This window comes from Halichoeres trimaculatus, unplaced genomic scaffold (assembly GCF_033239565.1).
Source record: "Halichoeres trimaculatus isolate MK-OKI-2021-1 unplaced genomic scaffold, fHalTri1.1 fHalTri1_scaffold_12, whole genome shotgun sequence".
Lineage (NCBI taxonomy): Eukaryota > Metazoa > Chordata > Actinopteri > Labriformes > Labridae > Halichoeres > Halichoeres trimaculatus.
This window is the reverse complement of record NW_027437190.1, coordinates 27,831,774-27,850,562: the sequence shown is the minus strand read 5'-3', so window position 1 is coordinate 27,850,562 and position 18,789 is coordinate 27,831,774. Positions and strand designations below refer to the sequence as shown.

General features: G+C 38.6%; 2 protein-coding genes across 2 annotated transcripts in view; both read right to left on the bottom strand.

Annotated features, from left to right (window-relative positions):
• Positions 1 to 10,669, bottom strand: part of drd2l (dopamine receptor D2 like) — a 32,964-nt gene extending 22,295 nt beyond the window's left edge. The window contains exon 1 of the mRNA XM_074683483.1: positions 10,332 to 10,669. The gene's annotated coding sequence lies outside the window, so the exon portion shown is untranslated. The remainder of the gene's footprint in view (positions 1 to 10,331) is intronic.
• A 4,515-nt stretch (positions 10,670 to 15,184) lies between these two features.
• xrcc1 (X-ray repair complementing defective repair in Chinese hamster cells 1) overlaps positions 15,185 to 18,789 on the bottom strand; it is a 29,775-nt gene continuing 26,170 nt past the window's right edge. Inside the window, exons 14-17 of the mRNA XM_074683478.1 lie at positions 18,197 to 18,330; positions 17,843 to 17,933; positions 17,679 to 17,754; positions 15,185 to 16,053 (exon numbers count right to left, since the gene is read on the bottom strand). Of these exons, the coding sequence (XP_074539579.1) occupies positions 15,946 to 16,053; positions 17,679 to 17,754; positions 17,843 to 17,933; positions 18,197 to 18,330 (409 nt within the window). The 3' untranslated portion in view covers positions 15,185 to 15,945. The remainder of the gene's footprint in view (positions 16,054 to 17,678; positions 17,755 to 17,842; positions 17,934 to 18,196; positions 18,331 to 18,789) is intronic.

Below are 18,789 nucleotides of genomic sequence, written 5' to 3'. Positions count from 1 at the left end.
AGAATGACCTCCAGTAATCTCACAACGTCACAGCCCTTTGTGCTCTGATTGGTCAGTTCTATCAGAGGGGCGGAGGGGGTAGAGCCAGGGGGCGGTTTTTGCAGCATGGCAGTATTTACAAAATCGCCATATTGTATGGAGCAGACCGAGCGAGTTTGCTGTTTGCCAAAACTTCACCATAAGGCATTGATAGCACTAATAAAATGGCAGAGTGTAGGATACGTCCTTTTGTATTGGACCCCGAGTCAGACCCGGACGGTTCTGCAGCTCAGGAGGAAGAAAATCCACCTCAACACAGATCACCTCAGGACGCTTCAGTGTGGTGAGTCAAACCGGTACTGTAACATGTATAGTTTATACGTGGAAATATAGGCAGACTTCACCTATAAACTATTTCTATAACAGGGCTCCATCCTGCTCCTTCACTTTTCTCTGTCTGTTTTATCCATCATGCTGAAAGTGTAGTCTAAAGATCGCCTCTACCGTCAGTTCGTCATTATGTTATTACCGTAGCATTATTGTGGTCCAGGTTCACAGTGCATGTCAGAACAAGCATGCAAATATCACAGTCTCACAAGTATTATGATGTCTGCTAAAACTACAGTGTTTTAACTGCTAATTCACCATGTAAAGCCGAGCTGCTCAGCAGAGCGGAGTCCCTGCATCCAGCATCTGAGGGGGGATACTCGGCTCTTGGTGGGTGTATCCCTTGGTGGCGGTTGTGTGACTAACTGACATCACAGAGGAGGAGCTGCTTTATCAGATTACTCCAATAAAAAGAAAGGTACCTTGTGTTGTCACGACGGTCGAAATCTCGCGGCCAACTGGCAATGACCTATTTTCAGAGGCATCAAATCTCGTTCTAGGATATCAGGAAAAATACAATATCTCATTTTTTGAAAATTCAGGGGGTGTAAGGTCTTGTTTTCAAATTTATTATATTATATGTAAATATTAAATCAGGGATCAGCATGATATGTCCCCTTTAATGCCGAGGAGTCGTCTCTGACTCGAGATTTGGTGACTGGACTACAACACGGGTTTGAATACATCATAAGTCCACAGCTTTTGCTGCAAAGAGGAGACAGGATGAGGAGAACTCTTATCTCACTCTTCTCTGATCCTCTCCAACAACCCAAGCGTGTAACAGCATGCAAAAAGCTGCATTAAATATTCATCAGCTACAGGTAGTCGAAACACTCCTGACTTGCAGAGTCTCTCTGGTTAAACTGCTGTCAGTCTCAAAGTCATGAATAAATTCAGAGAGAATTTCTGTCTCACACACTCGCTGTGTTTTCTCCGACATGGTCTCAGGTCTGTGTCACTGATCAACAAATCAATGATCAACTAGTCGCTTGGCATCACATCACTGGATGAAGAGCTCATCCTTGATGACTGAATTCAAAGAGGACTACACCGCCTCAGTGGACGGCTTGATGAGGTTTGGTGTGAACATTTATCGGCAGAGGTCAATCAATTGATTTCTAAGGGCAGCAGTAAACAGGCGTAAAAAGTGGGTCAAGCGCTCAGATGGAGAAGTCGGTCTGATGATTTAAGCCTCAATAAAGGTTGAGTGTGGTTTTTGTGGAGGTACATGGTTTCAACAAAACAGCAAACACAACTGAAAGTGACTTTTAATCTGGATCTTTAGATATACAAAAACAGACGTCTGGATGTTTGTCTTAGGACATTATGAGAGAAATGGGAAAAATAAAATGAAATCAGAAACAGTTTAAACTCTATATAGAGTAAGCTACAGCTGTGGGAAAAAGTGCAGTTTCAGCAGAGCTTTTGATGAAATGACCCATTTTTAAAGAGCTATAGAGACCCTGATTGTTCACAGGCTGATCATCTGTTATTATGTGCAAACAAGTTTCATCTTCTGTGAACAAAAGAATCATGATGAGAGCAAAATAAGTGTTATCTTTTGTGAAAGTAGCGGTGACTTTGATTACCATAATTTTGACACAAACAGGGAAGAGTCTGACAGAAAATAATCTCTGTTTACCCAGCTGCTAAATCAATCTTGTGGCGCTGCAGTGAGAAAACTGAAGAGGACCAGACCTGCTCATGTTTTTGGGAAGTGTCTCGAGATAACGTCTGCTCGGCACTACTGAAATACAGATTGATTGATGGACTGCAAAAGTAGATAAATGCAAAACCTGTCCTCAGCTATAATCACAGCCTTTAATATGAAATCGATGCATGTCCACAGCAGCAAAATCAACCCTAAAAAAATGTATCTATATACCTCTAAAGCCAAGCACATCACATCTTTTTTTGACTCAAGAATCCCTTTTGAAATATGCTGTTTTTCTTGAAGGTAAAAATTACAGCATATCACCAAGGCTCACCTTAAAGCTATGGTGTACGATTTGGAAGCTTTGTACATCTGAATAACACCGTTTATAGGGCTGTTATGGTCCTATGGTCCAATCTACACAATATAAAGACCAAAAAGAACGAAAAAAATCCATTCAGTATATCCACTGCAAAGCTGCATACTAGTTGCATACTAGCATACAGAGTTGGGGAGAGCACATCTCCTCTGTCTTACATGCTAATACATGAAAGCCAAGGCAGGGAGAGCAGCAGCAAAGACTCTCAGGATTTCAGAGCAGAGTGAGCATCAGCAATGAAACACATGACACAAGTCAAACAGCACAACAGGCAAAGCTTGAGTTGGCAGGAAGAAAAAGTTCAAACAGAAAGCACATTTTACAATTTGAGTAATGTAACCCTACTGAAACAGCCTGGGAGTCTTGAACCAAGCTAAAATGAAGCTTTTACAGGACATACACTTTTTTGAGAGCACACTTTAACAACTTTAAAGACAGCTTTTTAAATACCACAGAGCTAACTGAAAGCAGAGAGTTGGAGGGAGGTGTTTTCTAAAGGACTTGTAAACAGGTAACCCTGTTTGGCTCCCAGCAGCACTCATTTGTCCTGCAGTCATGCTGCGCTGACACCATGAGCAGTTTTTATTGATTGTTCAAGCAAAGGCCATTCTATTGGTTCCAGGGTGAAATGATCCTTCCACTGCACAGTCAATTTAATTTCACACTTGGCCACCAAAATTACTCAGCATAACTGTGAATACACATGTACATACACACAAAGACATAAAGGAGCAGAGGTTAGGACTACGAAGGTCATTTCATTATCTGAGATGTTGGGCTCAAGGTGCAGTTTAAAGGAGCTGAAAGTGAAACAATTAACCTATAACATTTTTTCTCCTGTGCTGCAATCTTATTTTTCAGACTGCCGTTTCTTACCTCCCATGAAGGTAAGAATGAAGACTGACTCTGAAAGTTTACAAAGGAAAAAAACTTTTTTAAGTGAGGTGGAAGGTCAAAAACTGTCGTACTTCAACTTAACCGAAGATTTCATCCTGCACTTAAGTTGTTCAAGTTTTGCAGTTTTATAAAAGCTTGGGAAAACTTGAGAAGGAAATATCAAATAAAAAGATTGAACTCTGAGTTGTTGTTTTTTTACGTTTTATAAGACAAAGTGGTTTTGTAGATCTGTTTTATAACGTGGGGTTTGTTGCAGAGCTGATTCCAAGCAGCAACATTTGGTTTTCATAAAGCTGATACCAAAATCTGTCATGTTTCTTCTAATATGTTAAGTTCGCCTTTTTGTTTAATTAGTTTTGTCTTTCATGTTTACCTTGTCAGGTTTTGTTTTTGGTCATGTCTTTCCTCTCGTTTCAGGTTATGGTTATGTCATGTCCTGCCCTGGAGTTTTCCCGCTTTAGTGATTGTCATGTATTTAAGTCTGCGTCTTTCTCCTGTCCTGTGCCAGATCATCATGTCATTATCGTCATTGTGGTCCTAAGTCTTTTTCCTGCCAAAGTTTGTGAGAAATGTATGCCCTTTTATCCTACTTGCAAAGCTGTGATTTTGTGTTTAATACTTTGTTAATTTGAATAAAAAGAGTTTTTTTTGGAAGTCATGCATCTGGTCTTTCCTGCCAGGATCCTTGTCAAAAACTGCAGTTCCTCAAGTGTCCACTTGAGCCTGGAAGCAAAAGCCCACAGAGCCACGTACATATCCATTAAAAAAATCTCATCTTTACAGCAGACAAACACGTTTACAGCCTCTTACAAAAGCAAAAATCTTTGTTTTTCAATTCTTAGTTTTAAGAAACTAGAGTCAGGAATAGAGGTCGACCGATATGGGTTTTTTGGGGGCCGATGCCAATGCCGATGCTTTCCAAATTTGGGCAGCCGATGCCAATAAGCATAGCCGATTTTTCCAATTTGATATTCAGGCCAATTGTTAAATAAATATATATTTATCACATTTTTGTGAAACGCAGCAATTTCTGAGCAACTAAAAGAAATCTATTACAACAAGTCGTGTCCAGTCCTCTGAGCATTTATTCAGCTTTCAAAACAATGAAATATTTTGTCGGAGTAAACACACAATGTAACAAGCAGTAGTAAACATTCACACTTTTATTAAAATGTCAAAAAAGAAATTTAAACTTATTAATATAATTTGAACAAAAGTGTGTAATGTATCCAAGTGGTTCCACAAGTTTGAGGTGCTCATCTTTTTTGTGCCTGATCAAAAATTGAGTAATTTTATACAACGAATCAAAAATCGGCTTTTTAAAAGAAAATACGGCCGATGGCCGATAGAGACAAATGTCCAAATATCGGCCGGCCGATATATCAGCCGGCCGATATATCGGTCTACCTCTAGTCAGGAATGTTCCATTATCCTTTTTTTTTGTTGCTTATGTGCTGATACCAAGTCTTGATCTAAGATCAGAGTTTGCAGATAACAGTTGCAGAAGACGTATGAGAGTCAGGGTGGCCAACCCTCCCGATTTTCCCGGGAGAGTCCCGAATTTCAGTGCCCCTCCCGAAAATTTCCCGGGCCCACAATTCTCCCAAAATTCTCCTGATTACTGCCCGAACAACAATATTGCTACACCATCCTTCTCTTCTGACTGGGCGCTGTTTCCGACCGGACATTAATAATGGTTACACCTCGGCTTGAAGTCAAGCGCGGCAAACAGAACAGAAGAAGAAGAAGAAGAAGCAGAAGAAGAAATGAGTAGAAAAGAGAAAGTACTCATGTAAATTCCAGAATGAGTGGTAAAGAGAATTCCCGTTTATCTGGGACAGCGCGAAGGGGATGGATTATGTTACGTATATTGTTGTGGTTAGGGAAGAGTATCCCTGGTTCTCTGTCTGTCTCTGTATGTATCCGGATGTGTTGTACAGGCTGTTTTAATTTCTTTTTGATGATTAATTTTATTTCTAGCATACATTGCATAGATTGGTGGTTAATCTATGCAATGTATGCCTTTTTTGTTTGTATTTTTATTTATTGAGCATACATTGCATAGATTAACCACCAATCTATGCAATGTATGCCTTTTTTGGAGCTGCACACTGTTGTTATTGTGTTTGAACAATAATGAAGGGTAAACTGTCTAACTGTGCTGAATGAAGGCTGATGTGAACGATGGGATGAGAAGACAAGCTAAAATTCTAATCAAACATCAATTCAAAAAAAGGCCCAAATCACCTCCAATATTAAAGTTGAGATCGACATCACAGTGTCGCTGATTAAAGTTACAGTTGGTGACTAAGGACCTGACTGAAAGGTTTGTACATCTTATAGCTGTTAGTGAGGAATAAACTGCAAAATAACAGTAGTTCAAGCCATAGACAGTATAAAATATGGGTGTAGCTTCTGATACATCACCTGTCTGTTCCTGATGCAGAGTAACAAAGCCCATCGTTAGGCCATATTGGGTATGACGCAGTTTTTAGGCTTCCTTTCGAACAGCCATCTGTGCCTCTGATTGGACAAACTCATCAACCTAATATCTTCTAACTTGCTGAATTTGAAAAACATTCACCTTCCATGCAGTGTGTGCCAATAGCAAAATTAGCACTTCAGACCCTAGCTGTTTTTTTTTTTTTTAACCAGGCTGTAAATAGGTTTTTTAATGCTGTTTAAGCCTTTTTTAGGGCTTGGTGTGAACGAGATTTCCAGTCTTTCTGCAGCCAGCCTCAAGAGGATCCTCGATTAACAGCAGCTTTTTGCACTTCTGTATAGGCTTCATTTTTCTAAACTGGATGTTACCCCTTATTTCAAGCAAAACAAATTAAATCAGCTTTCTATGAACCAAGACAACCTTTGACATGATCAATATCTCTGTCTATATACTGACATTTGGCTCAACCACACAGTGATTACTTGTGTTACAACACAGATCAACGACTGGTATTGGCTGACATAACATTTTAATTCCTCAGGCTGTGCTCTTGTCATGTCTCGTCATGCAGCCTATTGCCAACTTTCAAGACAAATAATCTTTTATCAAAGATAGAAGATCTTGTAAATGTGAAAATGTTTGGTTCAGTTTCCTTTTTCTTCATCAATATTAGTAAAACTAACATCTGGTAAATGTGGACAACCTGTAACTCCTGAGGAAGTTGTCTTACGATGGTGGAAACTATGATGGTGCTCAACAGAAGAATAACAACTGTTGCACAGGAAGTGTTCAAACTCTTTGTCCTTGCAGAGGAGAAGCCTGATGTTTGCTATGTGCTGTATAATCCAGACACAGCTGAGTCTTATTTCATTTTAAGATGAGCTGACCTCTCACTCTTTCAATCTTATGTGGTCTGATGCCCTTTCGGTCCTAAATCTCCCTTCAATAACGTCCACTACCCTTCATCCTTCCCTTATCTCCTTCTCGCGCCTGCCTCATCTCCTGTTTCTCCTCCTGTGGAGACACTTGACAGGTCTATTACATCCTTGGCCTTGTTTGCCCTGAACCAACACAACTGTAAAAGAACAACATCTTAAAAAAAGCAGAAGACTCTCTCAGATTTTGCTCCAGGACGGCAATGACCCAGCCTGCAATAAATCTTCTTTCTCATTCACAGAGGGCAGAAATGAAATACAGCCACAGAGAATGACGTGGATTTTTCAGCTGTGGTGTAATCAGAGCTCTGCTGAGTTAAGGGGCAGAAAATTCACTGTTTTGGCGCTTTATAACCCACAATTCAACCCTAAATCAAACTCTCAACTTATTTTAACAAGCAGCCTGTAATTCTTGCAAATCTATGAAACGAGCTGACAACAAGAGTGTAGAAGTATTCACATGCAAGAGTGACTCCAAGGAGAGTCTGAAGACAGGACATTTGATTTGTTCTTTCATGATTTAATTACCTGTGCTTGCTCTAGTTTGTAGCATGAATTCCAGCCATAAACTTGTGTCATTTCTCATCATTAAATGCATCTGAAAATCCACAACACCTGTCATAAACAGTGCAGCAGCTCCTCCACTATCCCAATCAAGCCCCTTTCTTCCGCTTCGTGCTGCTGCTCCTCTTCACAATTAAACTCAAAGATTACAATGCGGGTGATTTGCAGAGCAATCAATCAGGGAAATTTTCCTTATCAGAGTGACTTCTTGTGAAGGAGAATCGAACAGAAACCTGAGCCAGGAGCAGCTACTCTTACCTACAGCTGTCTCATTATGTGATTCTTTTCACCCCTGCTGCTATCAATCAGAACACACACACCCACAGTAATGTACTCAATCAACAGCCTGCGCACGACCATGGTACCATTACCGAGGAAATGACGTTCTCTGTGATTCGTCACATCTCATATTACACATATAGGTCACGACCAAGAGTGTTGGGAGGTGGTGAAGTGAGAATATAGGAGATAGCTCGCTCCGCTTACCCAATTTGGAATAAGTTAAGGGAAAGAGTGGAAGATGCAGAAAAGATACAGAGAAAGAGGATTAAAGGAAGATAAGCTCAATCTGAGTCTCTACTGTAGTGTGTCCAAAAGGAAGAGTGCAGAGAGAAGAGTAATGATCAAATCTGTGACAGGATAAGAATTATCTTTGAACAAAAAGTCAGAAAATCTGCTGCCATCTCAGGTCTTTATTGACTGACAGACAGATTACGAAGGAGACTCCTGCCTCAGGGTGGAATTTGAACAAAACCCCAGTCACTGTAACCTCTCTGCTCTGAGGTGACTGTGTATGGATCCTGTGCTGTGTGTGGTGTATCGTTTATATTCTTGTATCATTGTGGTTGACTATCTGTGAAGAAAACTACCCTGCAGAGACATTAAAGTTTAACTCTACTCCACTCTTCTTTTTCAAAACACAATTTTCCCATCATCTCCATCTTTCATCTGAAGTGAGAGACTGCAGCTTTCAAAATCAGAGTGATGTTTGCCTGGTGTGCACGGACTAGAAATGAAACTCCAAACACACAAATTCAGCTGATTTACTCGTCACTTTGTACTCTGCTGCTCTGTCTGCAGGAAGAAGCTTCAGGGTTTTTGTTTTTCATAGTGACAGCAAAGGCGAGAGCCTTGAATCTGAAACTGGATTTGTACAGTGGCCCTAAAAGGCAACTAAATGAATAGTTCACAACCAAAATAAAACATTTCACTGAACATCAAAATGTTTCACTTAACACAAATACACTTCAACAAAATGTAAAAAAAAAATCACCAAATGCAAAATAAAAAAATAATGAATAAAAATACAAAAATGCAATTCTGAAAACATGAAAAAAATACAAAAATTACATTTCAAAGGAACACAAAAATATTTTTGGAAACACATCATTGAAGAAGAGCTAAAACATTTAGTTAAGCATTTTTTTTCAACATTTCATTTTCATTCAAAAAGAAAAACTTTTCCTTTTGTAAATTTTTTTTTGTGTTTTATAACTTTTTACCATTTCACAAAATGTTTTTGAAAAACATTTTTCAAAAATCAAATCAATCAAATTCAATGTTTTTTGTGTCATAAAATATTTTGAGTTCAATTAAAATTTTTCCCCCTTTTTTTTACAATGGGATTGTGCTGTATGAATTTTTTGTTTTAATTTATCAAAATGTGTATCATGTAAAATCTAGATTTTTATGTTTTTTTTTTTTTTTTTTTGCAGTTTTGTACAGTTTTTGCATTTTTTTTTAAATTCTTGGTTTAATGAGAAATTTGTAGCATGTTTGCATTTTGAGAAAAAAGTTTGCCTCTTTGAATTTTACTATGTTTTCCTGCAACATTTTTTCTTTGTTTAGCAAATGTCCTCTATGTGTTTTCAAAAGTTTTCTTGTGATCATGAAATGTGTGTCTAGTTATGACCTTCAGGGCCACCATAGAAGAAAGTGCTTTGCTTTAAAGCAGCAAAGCCAACAGTCTTCTACTGTCAGAGAGCTGTTTATGCATATTCAAATCTAGAGTGTAAGAGTTTATAACAGATGGTGGAATACTTGTATTCTTGTGAAAAAAAATGGTTGTTGTGAGTGGTTGTTTACTTACTGAAGTACAAAGTTTATTTCATTTGAGTTTGTGTTTTTTCTCTAGATCTCATATTTCGGTCTACTGAGGATTACTTAACTGAGACAAAGCCTCCAAACTAAATATGACACTACATGATGCAGTCTTTGACCACCAGGGGGTGTCACAAATAAAGAAGTCCTTAAAGATCTAATTATTATTTCACCGAAGCATTTCTGATTTCGTGGCTTAATGGACAAGTTATAAAATAGCTGGCTATCTTTAAAGATTTATGCTAATGTTTGTAGAAAAAGGAGAGGAAAAGAAAAGAAACTATCCCGAGAGGAAGACAGCTGTAACAGAAATAGCTTTAAAATCTTTTGGGAAAAAAAATCAGAACATGACCCTGAAGTTTTATTTGACTGGGTTTGTTCTGCACACATCTAAGACAGAAAAACAAACATTATCCCTCCCTTACTTTTTACACCATGGACCTCATGATTTAGTATTCAGGACTTTAAATCACATGATTGGTTTCCATATTCAATTTCTAAACTTTTAATTGTCTTATTAATTAATACAGGTGCAGTTTGTTTATCCATGGCAGTATTTTTCAATATACAGAATTGTCGCACCAAGAGCATATTAACGGTATTACTGATAAATTCAAATGTAATTGACATGTTTCTTTATGTTGCTTCATCTAAAAGGAAAAGTATTTACTCCACATCTGCTTGAAAGCTGTTTCAAGAAATTATTCATGCATGGCCAGTCTTTTTGGCACATAAAATGTGACAAGAATTAAAATGAAGTCATATATTAGACTTAGACTGATTTTTATACCTACGTTATCTCTGTAATTATTTTTTTCTCTGTTTTAATCAAGCTTCAACTTGTAAACCAGTAAAATATCGCAAGGTACCATCATCGTCACACTTGTTTAAAGGTAGTATCTTGTGCAATATAAATAAATCTGTCGTGTTTAAACACAAAATAAAAAGTAAGAATTATAGAGTCTGGATTTAAAGAGCGTTTAAATCACTCACCCTCTCCGTGTAGAGCTGCTCCCACTCACGTCCGCTCTCCTCTCACATGAACATCGGGGACAAATTTGCTGTCAGCCTGCTGCATCCAATCTGACGATTCACGGCTGAACCTCCTGCCTTGACCTTAGTCGGTCCGCGTTTGGTCAACAAATTCACCACACACACTCTCACACTCTGTTTCTCATCGAGTCCCCGGAGCGTAGTAAATTCAGATCCCCTCCTCCCTCCTGACGGTTGGTGGTTGAGCCGAGGTCAGTGGCGGGAAACTGTCTGATAGGGATGGAGAGAAGGAGTGTTTCAAACGGTCATCTTCACCTGTTTTTAACGGTAGACATGGGGCAAGGGGGCTCTCGTGGCAGACAGTTGTAATGCAGTTGTTGAGAACAGTAGCAGTTCATTCGTTAAAAAAAAAAAAAAAAAAAAGGGTTAGTCTGCCATTTGTTTTATTTACTCCTTTCTCTTTTTTACGCACTTTTTTTCTGCTTGTTGTTTTCTTTAAAGACTACCTAATTTTTTTGAAAGTGCAGGTACGTTTCAGCCAATAAGACATCACTTCCGGTTTCTGCTGTGGAGAAAACAAACTGCTAGCTACAATGCTGAAAAACTGCAGTGTATCCTTATAAACCACGATAAACAAATGATCTTAACTTAAAATTTGATAAACTAAATAAAAAATACAACACAGAAAAAAAAATTGGTTACCTGTAGGATCCAAAATTCACATGTTTGCATCTGTCTGGAGTCACTAGCCCTTGTTTTTGGTCTTCTTCGGTTCAAGTCAGAAATGAGATCTTCATCAACACCCGTCTCATATTTAATTTCATTTCTTTATACTTACCACATTTATTCTGTCTAGATTTCAATTGCCAGACTATTATCTAATTACCTCTTTGATGACTGTTGAACTATTCAATGAAGGATTAAAGGCAAGGACAGAGGCGAGAAATGATGAAGAGAATGAAGGTCGAAAGTATTAGCTTTTATTTGAAAGCATGACAGAATTTATTGCTGCAGATTTGAATGAGACATGTAAAATCACAGCCGCTGTTTTGTCTGGGAATGTTGATGGTTTTTAACTGAAGAAAAGGATGAATGAAAAGCGTTTACCAGAAATAGTTGGATTTCATTTTATTGAATAATTAATCAGATCATAAAACTTCTTCACTTTGCATACTGGTGTTTATAGGTGCTGCTTTGGCGTATTGGTTGGGTTGCATGACCTGCATGCAGAGGATGCTGCGCAGGTTTTCCTTTCCTTTGAATAAAGGGATAAAAGCTCCAAAACAAAATTACAGCACCATGTCAAAAGCAGACTTTATGGCACAGAGACTTAAACTAATAAACCTTAATGCGGATGGCAAGATCTGAGGTCTGAGGGAGAGGCAATAAATGGCTTCACAGCAGTGACTCCAATAAAAATGCAGTTGTTTTACTCAGAGCATTTGTGTTCTGTGACCATATGATAAATAAGATATTGTCATGCCTGATGTACTTAGATATCTTACATGATTAAAGATCTTAAAAAAAACCCTGCTGTTTGAAACTGTTAAACATCAACATCTTTTCCTTTCAAAAACGGAGGCTAAGAAATGCAAATCTGGATCATTTATGAAAGACAGAGGATGCAGTGAGAAACTGTTTTCTCTTGCTTTAAAATGAGGACTGATGATCCAAAATACCATTTGAGGAAGTTTTGCATTTAACTGAACATATGGGAAAATGTCTGAAGACTTTTGATAGAAGCATCACTTCCAAAAAAAGACCAGAATAAATGTTTCCATGCCATGGCATAACAAGACAACTGAGCGTCTTTGTCTGCAGTCTGATTATCAGTGTCTTTCTCCTCTTGTGTACACCCAGCTTTGTACACGAGCCAACATCACTGTCAAGTTTATTACTGAGGATATTCATGCTCTGATGCAATTATTCTGTTATGTGCTGTCATTGTTTCATTTACTGTGATGGATTACATTTCATTGAAGGAGAAGAAAGACACTGGGCTGGAGTACAGGAGTCCATGTGGCAAAACTAATTTCACAACCTGCAGGTAAAGTGTTGCAGCTACCGTTATTAACAATAAGCAATAAAAGAAATCTCATAGGATCCGTTCTTTGAGAAGCTGATGAGTCCATAACAGCTGGACCAAAGTAAAAAGAAGAAACTGTAATCCTCAAGATGAGAGCAAACAGGTGTCTGTAATGCATCAGGTGAGAGTGAACATCTGCCAAATGACAGCACAAATGTTACCTCGGTTAACTACACACCACACAGATATAAATACCTGCTCAACTATAGATCTTTACATGAGCAGTCTTGAGGTAGGTGACTGCATCTGTGTTATTCAGTTTCACACTTTTACTCTGCTTCACGACAAATCTAGGCTTTGGATTTAAACACCTGTTAGGTTTTAGCTTTGGTAAACCTTTAAACTTAAACTCTTCAGACAATGATGTTTGTTTTGGAAGCACATGATTGGAGAGCTTAATTTCTTTTTAACACATCTTGTCTTTGGTCAAGAAAACTTTTTGCAGGAGGCAAAGTGATGAGGTAATGTGTTCATTAAAAGTTAATTAGTGCTAATGTTTAGAGTGCCAAAATCAAAACTAACTGAAAAATGCTCATAGGAGCTTTAACGCTTAGACTGTGTTCAGGTCAAATTTGATAGTTTCCAAGTTTAGGTTCGTAGAAAGTACTTTTTTTGGGGGACCAGAACGAGGCTTCAGTTTTCAATTTGCACTTGCTATTCTGAGTAAAAAGAGTTGTTTTTATAAATAAGAAAGGATTTTTTGCCTTCTCCTTGACACAAATCCATATGGGTCAGTTTTGACCCGCAGCACCTCAGATGTCACTTTTGTTAATAATATTGTTTTAGTTAAAGACAAGTGGTATTTTGTAAGATAAAAGGTCGATGGAGCTCAAAAATGTAACATTTAAAACAGTGTTTACATGGGTATGAATATATAATAAGCTAGCTATGAGGTGAAAAACAATATTTTGACTACAAACAAGCTAAGTTTAACCACGCATCAACTTTGACCTGCAAACACCAAAGACGTTGGCAGCTTTCTGACACATTACAAGGGTTTAAATGATACAAACTATACAATGATATTAATATCCACAATATACAGATGATACTAGTTGTTATTATTTATTTATTTTTGTGTAAAGATTAACTTGTTATGAAATGTGTGCCTTTTAGTACCCAAAGTAAATTAATAGTTGTGATCTGTTCAAAATATCAAACTTTCAATCCTGCGGTACCTTCTTTCATTTTAAAAACTCTTCACTTAAAACACTCAACATGTGCTCTAGTCCCATTAAAAAAATGATTTTGCCAATTTGCTGCCACGCAGGAGGTAAATTAGCAAATTCACAACACGGGGTCACGTCACAGGGTCCGCTGTGGTTGAGCCAGCAGGCAACAAAAAGCCTCAGGGCCATGCTTCCTCTGTCTGTTACAAAGAGTTAATTAAATTTGGATATGAATAACCTTTGACATACTATTTTACATCACACTGTGACCACTCATCAAGAGAGTGAAGAGAACATTTTTTGGGAGAGATGATTTTAATTGAAAGTTAATTTGATTCAAGTACATGTAAGTCCCTGTGAGAACTTTCAAGGTGATCTTGAAAAAGTCTCACTTCTAGATATACACCTGATCAAAATCCTTGATTTAAATTAGATTACCAGTACCAGTAGCAGCAGTACAAACTAAGAAAGTGCCATGAGATTATAAACCCACTATCTCGTCACTTTGCAACCTGTTAAAAGTTGTCTTGAACACAAAAAAGTAGGGAGCTCTGCTCTACATTTATTTGATTTAAGACAAACACACTAGCGCTCATGGGAACTGGAGTCTTCATTCTATAGAAACACTGGCTTTTCTGGATAGTCATCACAGTTCCTTTAAGGTACTTTTTTTTTTCTTTTTTTAAAATTGAGATACAGAATAACTGCTTTCAAAATCAGTTTCAGTGGTCAGCAGTTAGAACATGTGCCCCCCTCTGGTCAAGACGGATTTGACATCCATCTCTCTTCAGCTGTCCCATCAAATGAAGGCAAAAATTACCCCAGAATTACTTAAAGTCAGCAATATTAAATATCTGCAAAAGGATCTAATAAATAGATTAATCATTTTTGAAATTGCATCCATGTTTGATCTCCCAAGTCTGAATAGCTGCTTTGCAGAAGGGAATAAAAATCTACTAGAAGGAACAAAGAGCTGAAAACTTAAAATTATTAAAGAAAAACATCATCTGGATGAAAACACTTTACACTGTGTGCTAGGGAATAATGAGGATTATCCACACAGCCTGACAGTGCTGAGCTACATTTGTAGTCAATCAAGGTTACAAAAAGCAAAGAACAATGACATGAATAAAAATCAAAATACTGTTTGAACAGAGAACTGTGGAAGCAGCCTGTCAGAGGTGCGTTTACATGAAATATGACATGGTTTGAGAGCGACACCAAAGGCGCTGTATTTTATGAAGCCAATCAGCACCTGATGCTAACACAGTTAGTGAATTGGAGCAGTACAGTACAGCCTTATTGCCATCTTTCTTTTTCTCCCTGAAGCCTCCGTCTCCCTCCTCCCCATTCTGTCTTTTGCCCACATTTCATCTTTTCTAATCCTCTTGACTGAAGAGCAGGAGACCCAGAGGCTTCAGGGCACAAAGCAGGAGGAGAAGTAAATTAGACGGAGGAGAGTGTGCTTCACATGAGGGAGGAACGAAACAGGGAGACAGAGAATGGGTGGAGGAAAGGGATGAGAGCTTGATAATAAATATGGCACCAGCAGTCTTAATTAAAAACCCAAGTTTTATTTAGACAAAATAATTAAGCAAACAGAAAAACAGGTTCAAGAAAATTCATTGCTTTGTGTTTCATGAGTAGTGTGGTGCAACACACTGGCGTTTGTTTTTCTGTCCTCAATCTGTCAGGTCAGTCCATCTCATGTAATTTTAACACCAAACACATTCATAAAATCAAATAAAGTCTTATTTATCAAACTTTTAACAACACAAAAATCTCCAGAGTGAAAACACAAACAAAACCCTAAAAAAATCATTTCTATTGTGAATGTTGACCCAATTTTTGAACTTTTTATCTGAACAGATGGCACCTATTCATCTGACGTTTGGCTACTCCCTTAACATTCTGCACGCTTACACCAGAGTCCTATCAGTGCCGCAGGCAGTCAGGACAGGGTGACGAGTCGTTTCCAGACGGAGCCTGAGGTAGCCGAGGTGTACAGCAGCAGCAGCAGAGGAACAGAGGAGTTCACACAAGTCCTGAATCAGAGAGTGTGTGTGCTTTGTCCATAAAATGTCCCAGTAGGACACTGACGATGAAGATGGTGCTCTGTGGCCAAGCTGGAACTAACAGCCTTCAGATAAAGCTCATTTTAAATCTAAACCTAACATTTACCTTAACAGAAGAATTTGAAGTTAATAAAGAATGAAAGTTTGTGAATACCTGGTACAAATTAAACAACTTATTGCATTTAATGTATGTGAAAAGAATCTGTAAGAGAAAAAATGTTGCCATGGCTTTCCCCGAGTTTCCCAATGTGAAGTGTCAGCATGTTAGTGAAAAGTGTTTTTGTTCAGGGGACCACTGTGTACGGCTGATAGGGCAGCATCTTCTGTCGTTGGTTGATTGCGTAAATCCACGCAGGCTTCACAAAGTTCAGATTGCTGTTGTCCATCAGCGCCTGTGATTGAACAGAGAGGGGGAAAACGAGAGGCGCACAGAAGTCATCAAGTCTTGTTGCTGCATCACAAATGGAACGACAGGACGAGTAGCAAGCCCTTTCAAAGCTGAGCGGTTGTTGAGTAAAAAAGCTGATTCAGATGCTAACAAGGCCCTTCAATAGCTAAAAGATCAATTCTGACAAAAATCTGACCAAATATATAAAATAAAAACACCTCTTCAATCCCCTGAAGGTTGAATCAATCAGGACTCCTCTTCACTTCACTGTTTGCTTTGATTATACCTCACAAAATGAAAAGTGCTGACTGCTTAAATCATCAAATGATGTGTTCTACTTCTGCTTTGAGAATACATTTTTAAAGGTGCACTTTGCATAACTGAGTAAAATGTTTCTCCATATAATCACATAAAACATAAACTATATATAAATGGACACCTCTGTGATGGTGTAATCAGGATGGTGAATTCATAATCTTCAGTTTTATTTACACTAAGGTTTCTCAGTGTGATCAGCACCCATCATCAGCCCTATAACTTAAGTTGAAAGAGGTGGACAAGATGCCTAAAAGTAGGGTCTGCAGGAGTTTTTGTACAAATTTATGGTTAACATGAATTCAAACTGGGTTCCTCCTCCTTTGCTCAGTGCCAGCGGCAGCACACACCCACAGCCTCTGACAGTGACTACGTAAACACACTTACTAGTCCAGCAACCACTTGCACCATCATGTTTCTACACGAGAGAAACTCAAGAGCTGTGCACCAGACTTGGCATGTTAGCACAAGCTAATCACAGGTATCTGAAACATACCTGGTCAGCGGAATGCTCTTCGTCCCGTGCTGCTCTCCAAGTGCCCGAAAGCAAGTGAAAATCGAGCCAAGCTTTACCCTCATGCATGAAAAAGCTTTACCTGTTTGGCTTTTCATTTCACTTTGGTTGTGATTCTATTCCTCAGTGCTACGTCCATTATTGTAGCCACTCCGATTAGATTCTTCCACTCGCAATCATCAACACGCATAGTCACTTAAGCGCAGGGAGCGTGGACAAGTGTGACTGAAAACGTCCCGCTACAACCAAAAAACAGGGGGCTGAGGCAGACACAGACACTGACACACATACGTTTTAAAACTACACGCAGTGTCTACTCCCTAACTGCAGGAGTCAATGTAATGCAAGTGCACATCTACCACAGTAAACTAACTAAACTGGAGTGGACAAGGTGCTTACAATATTTATTTTGTTCATCACACATTTATCATGGTGATCTCTGAATGTTGAATCATTTCAATACAAGTATTTTTTAAATTTCGGACACTGGGGGCTCCTGTTTATCCACATGCCTCCATGCAGAAGTTAGACATTTTTGCAGGTGAACAAGGTGGAAATTTATGTTTGAAAGAAACTGCACGAGGGGGCAAGGCTCCCAAAATGATGCCATTTGTCCTTGGTTTATTTCATAAAAACTTGACTTTAGCATATTGCGATATTTATGCTAACTAGCTCACCTCTCACTGGACTGAATAAATGAATCAAGCTACAATTTTAGTCCATGGGTTGATGTCTGAGTGATCTACGCCTGATAATTCTGAAACAAAGTTGGGAAGTTGGGAAAGAAAAACTCAACTTACATCTTCAAAGGAGTCGTGCCAGCCCTCACTGGTCACCACAAACTGCACCTTCTCCGTCATGTAGTCCTCAATAGCCCTGAAGCAAAGACAGAATAATGTTTACAAACATTTTTACTTTTTACTGATTTCTGGTTTAATGAAGAACTTAAAGGAGTCTGTCTCACCCGTTGAAAGCTACGATGTATCTCAACAGCAGACGTCTCTCATTGTTGGGAAATTTACCATAAAGGAAAAAGTGCTTTCCACTCAAGAAGTCTGAAAGCAAGGAGAGGATGAGAAAAGGAGGGGTTAATGACCAGCAGCATGTGGGAGGCATAATTGCAATGGCTCTTTGTTTGAGGACAAAAAAGATGGAGCATGCTTTTGTGTTTGCGTTCCTGAGACAGAAAGCCGTCCAATTACTTTCTATCGGTGTTTGTGATGTCTACCAGGAAGGCAGGTCGTGTTCCTATGAAAAGAGCAGGTAGAGATAAAAGAGAAAGAGGAGAACGCAGAGATAAGAAGAAAAGGAGACCGACCTGGGAGCTCTGGGATGGGATGATCCTGCTCAGCCTCAGCGTCTGTGTTTTCATCAGTTGACCCCCCGTATGGATCTTCCTCTTTCACAGTCTTTCCTGCTGCTGCTTTTCGCTGTCTGCTCTCATTCTCCACTCTGTTGGAAAGAGAAAAGGGTTCAATGCTTCTGCCAAAAAGATGAAAACTCTTCTCTTGTTGCTTCCATTACTTTGTCGTGCCTGAAAGTTTCTTCAAGAGCTATCCAAGTTAAATAAGAAAGAACTTTACTTCTCTGTGTAAAGTCAGTCAGTGAGTAGTTTGGTGTTGTTACTGTTATTGGTCAACATTGATTAATGAATTCTGTACATCCATATACTTTTGAATATTCATTTTGACAGTTACAGAAGTCTCTTTTTTTTCAGTGGTAGGAAGTGAGATCAGGGTAGAAAGACCCCAATTTACCTTAGCTTTGTTGACTGCTTCATTTATATATCTATATATCTATATATCTATATATATATATATATATATTTATTTGTAGCTAGGCGCCGCCCTGTTGGCTATGGCTGCCTTTTGCAGCAGCTCTCTCTTTTTTGTCCGTTTCTTCTAATTTTTT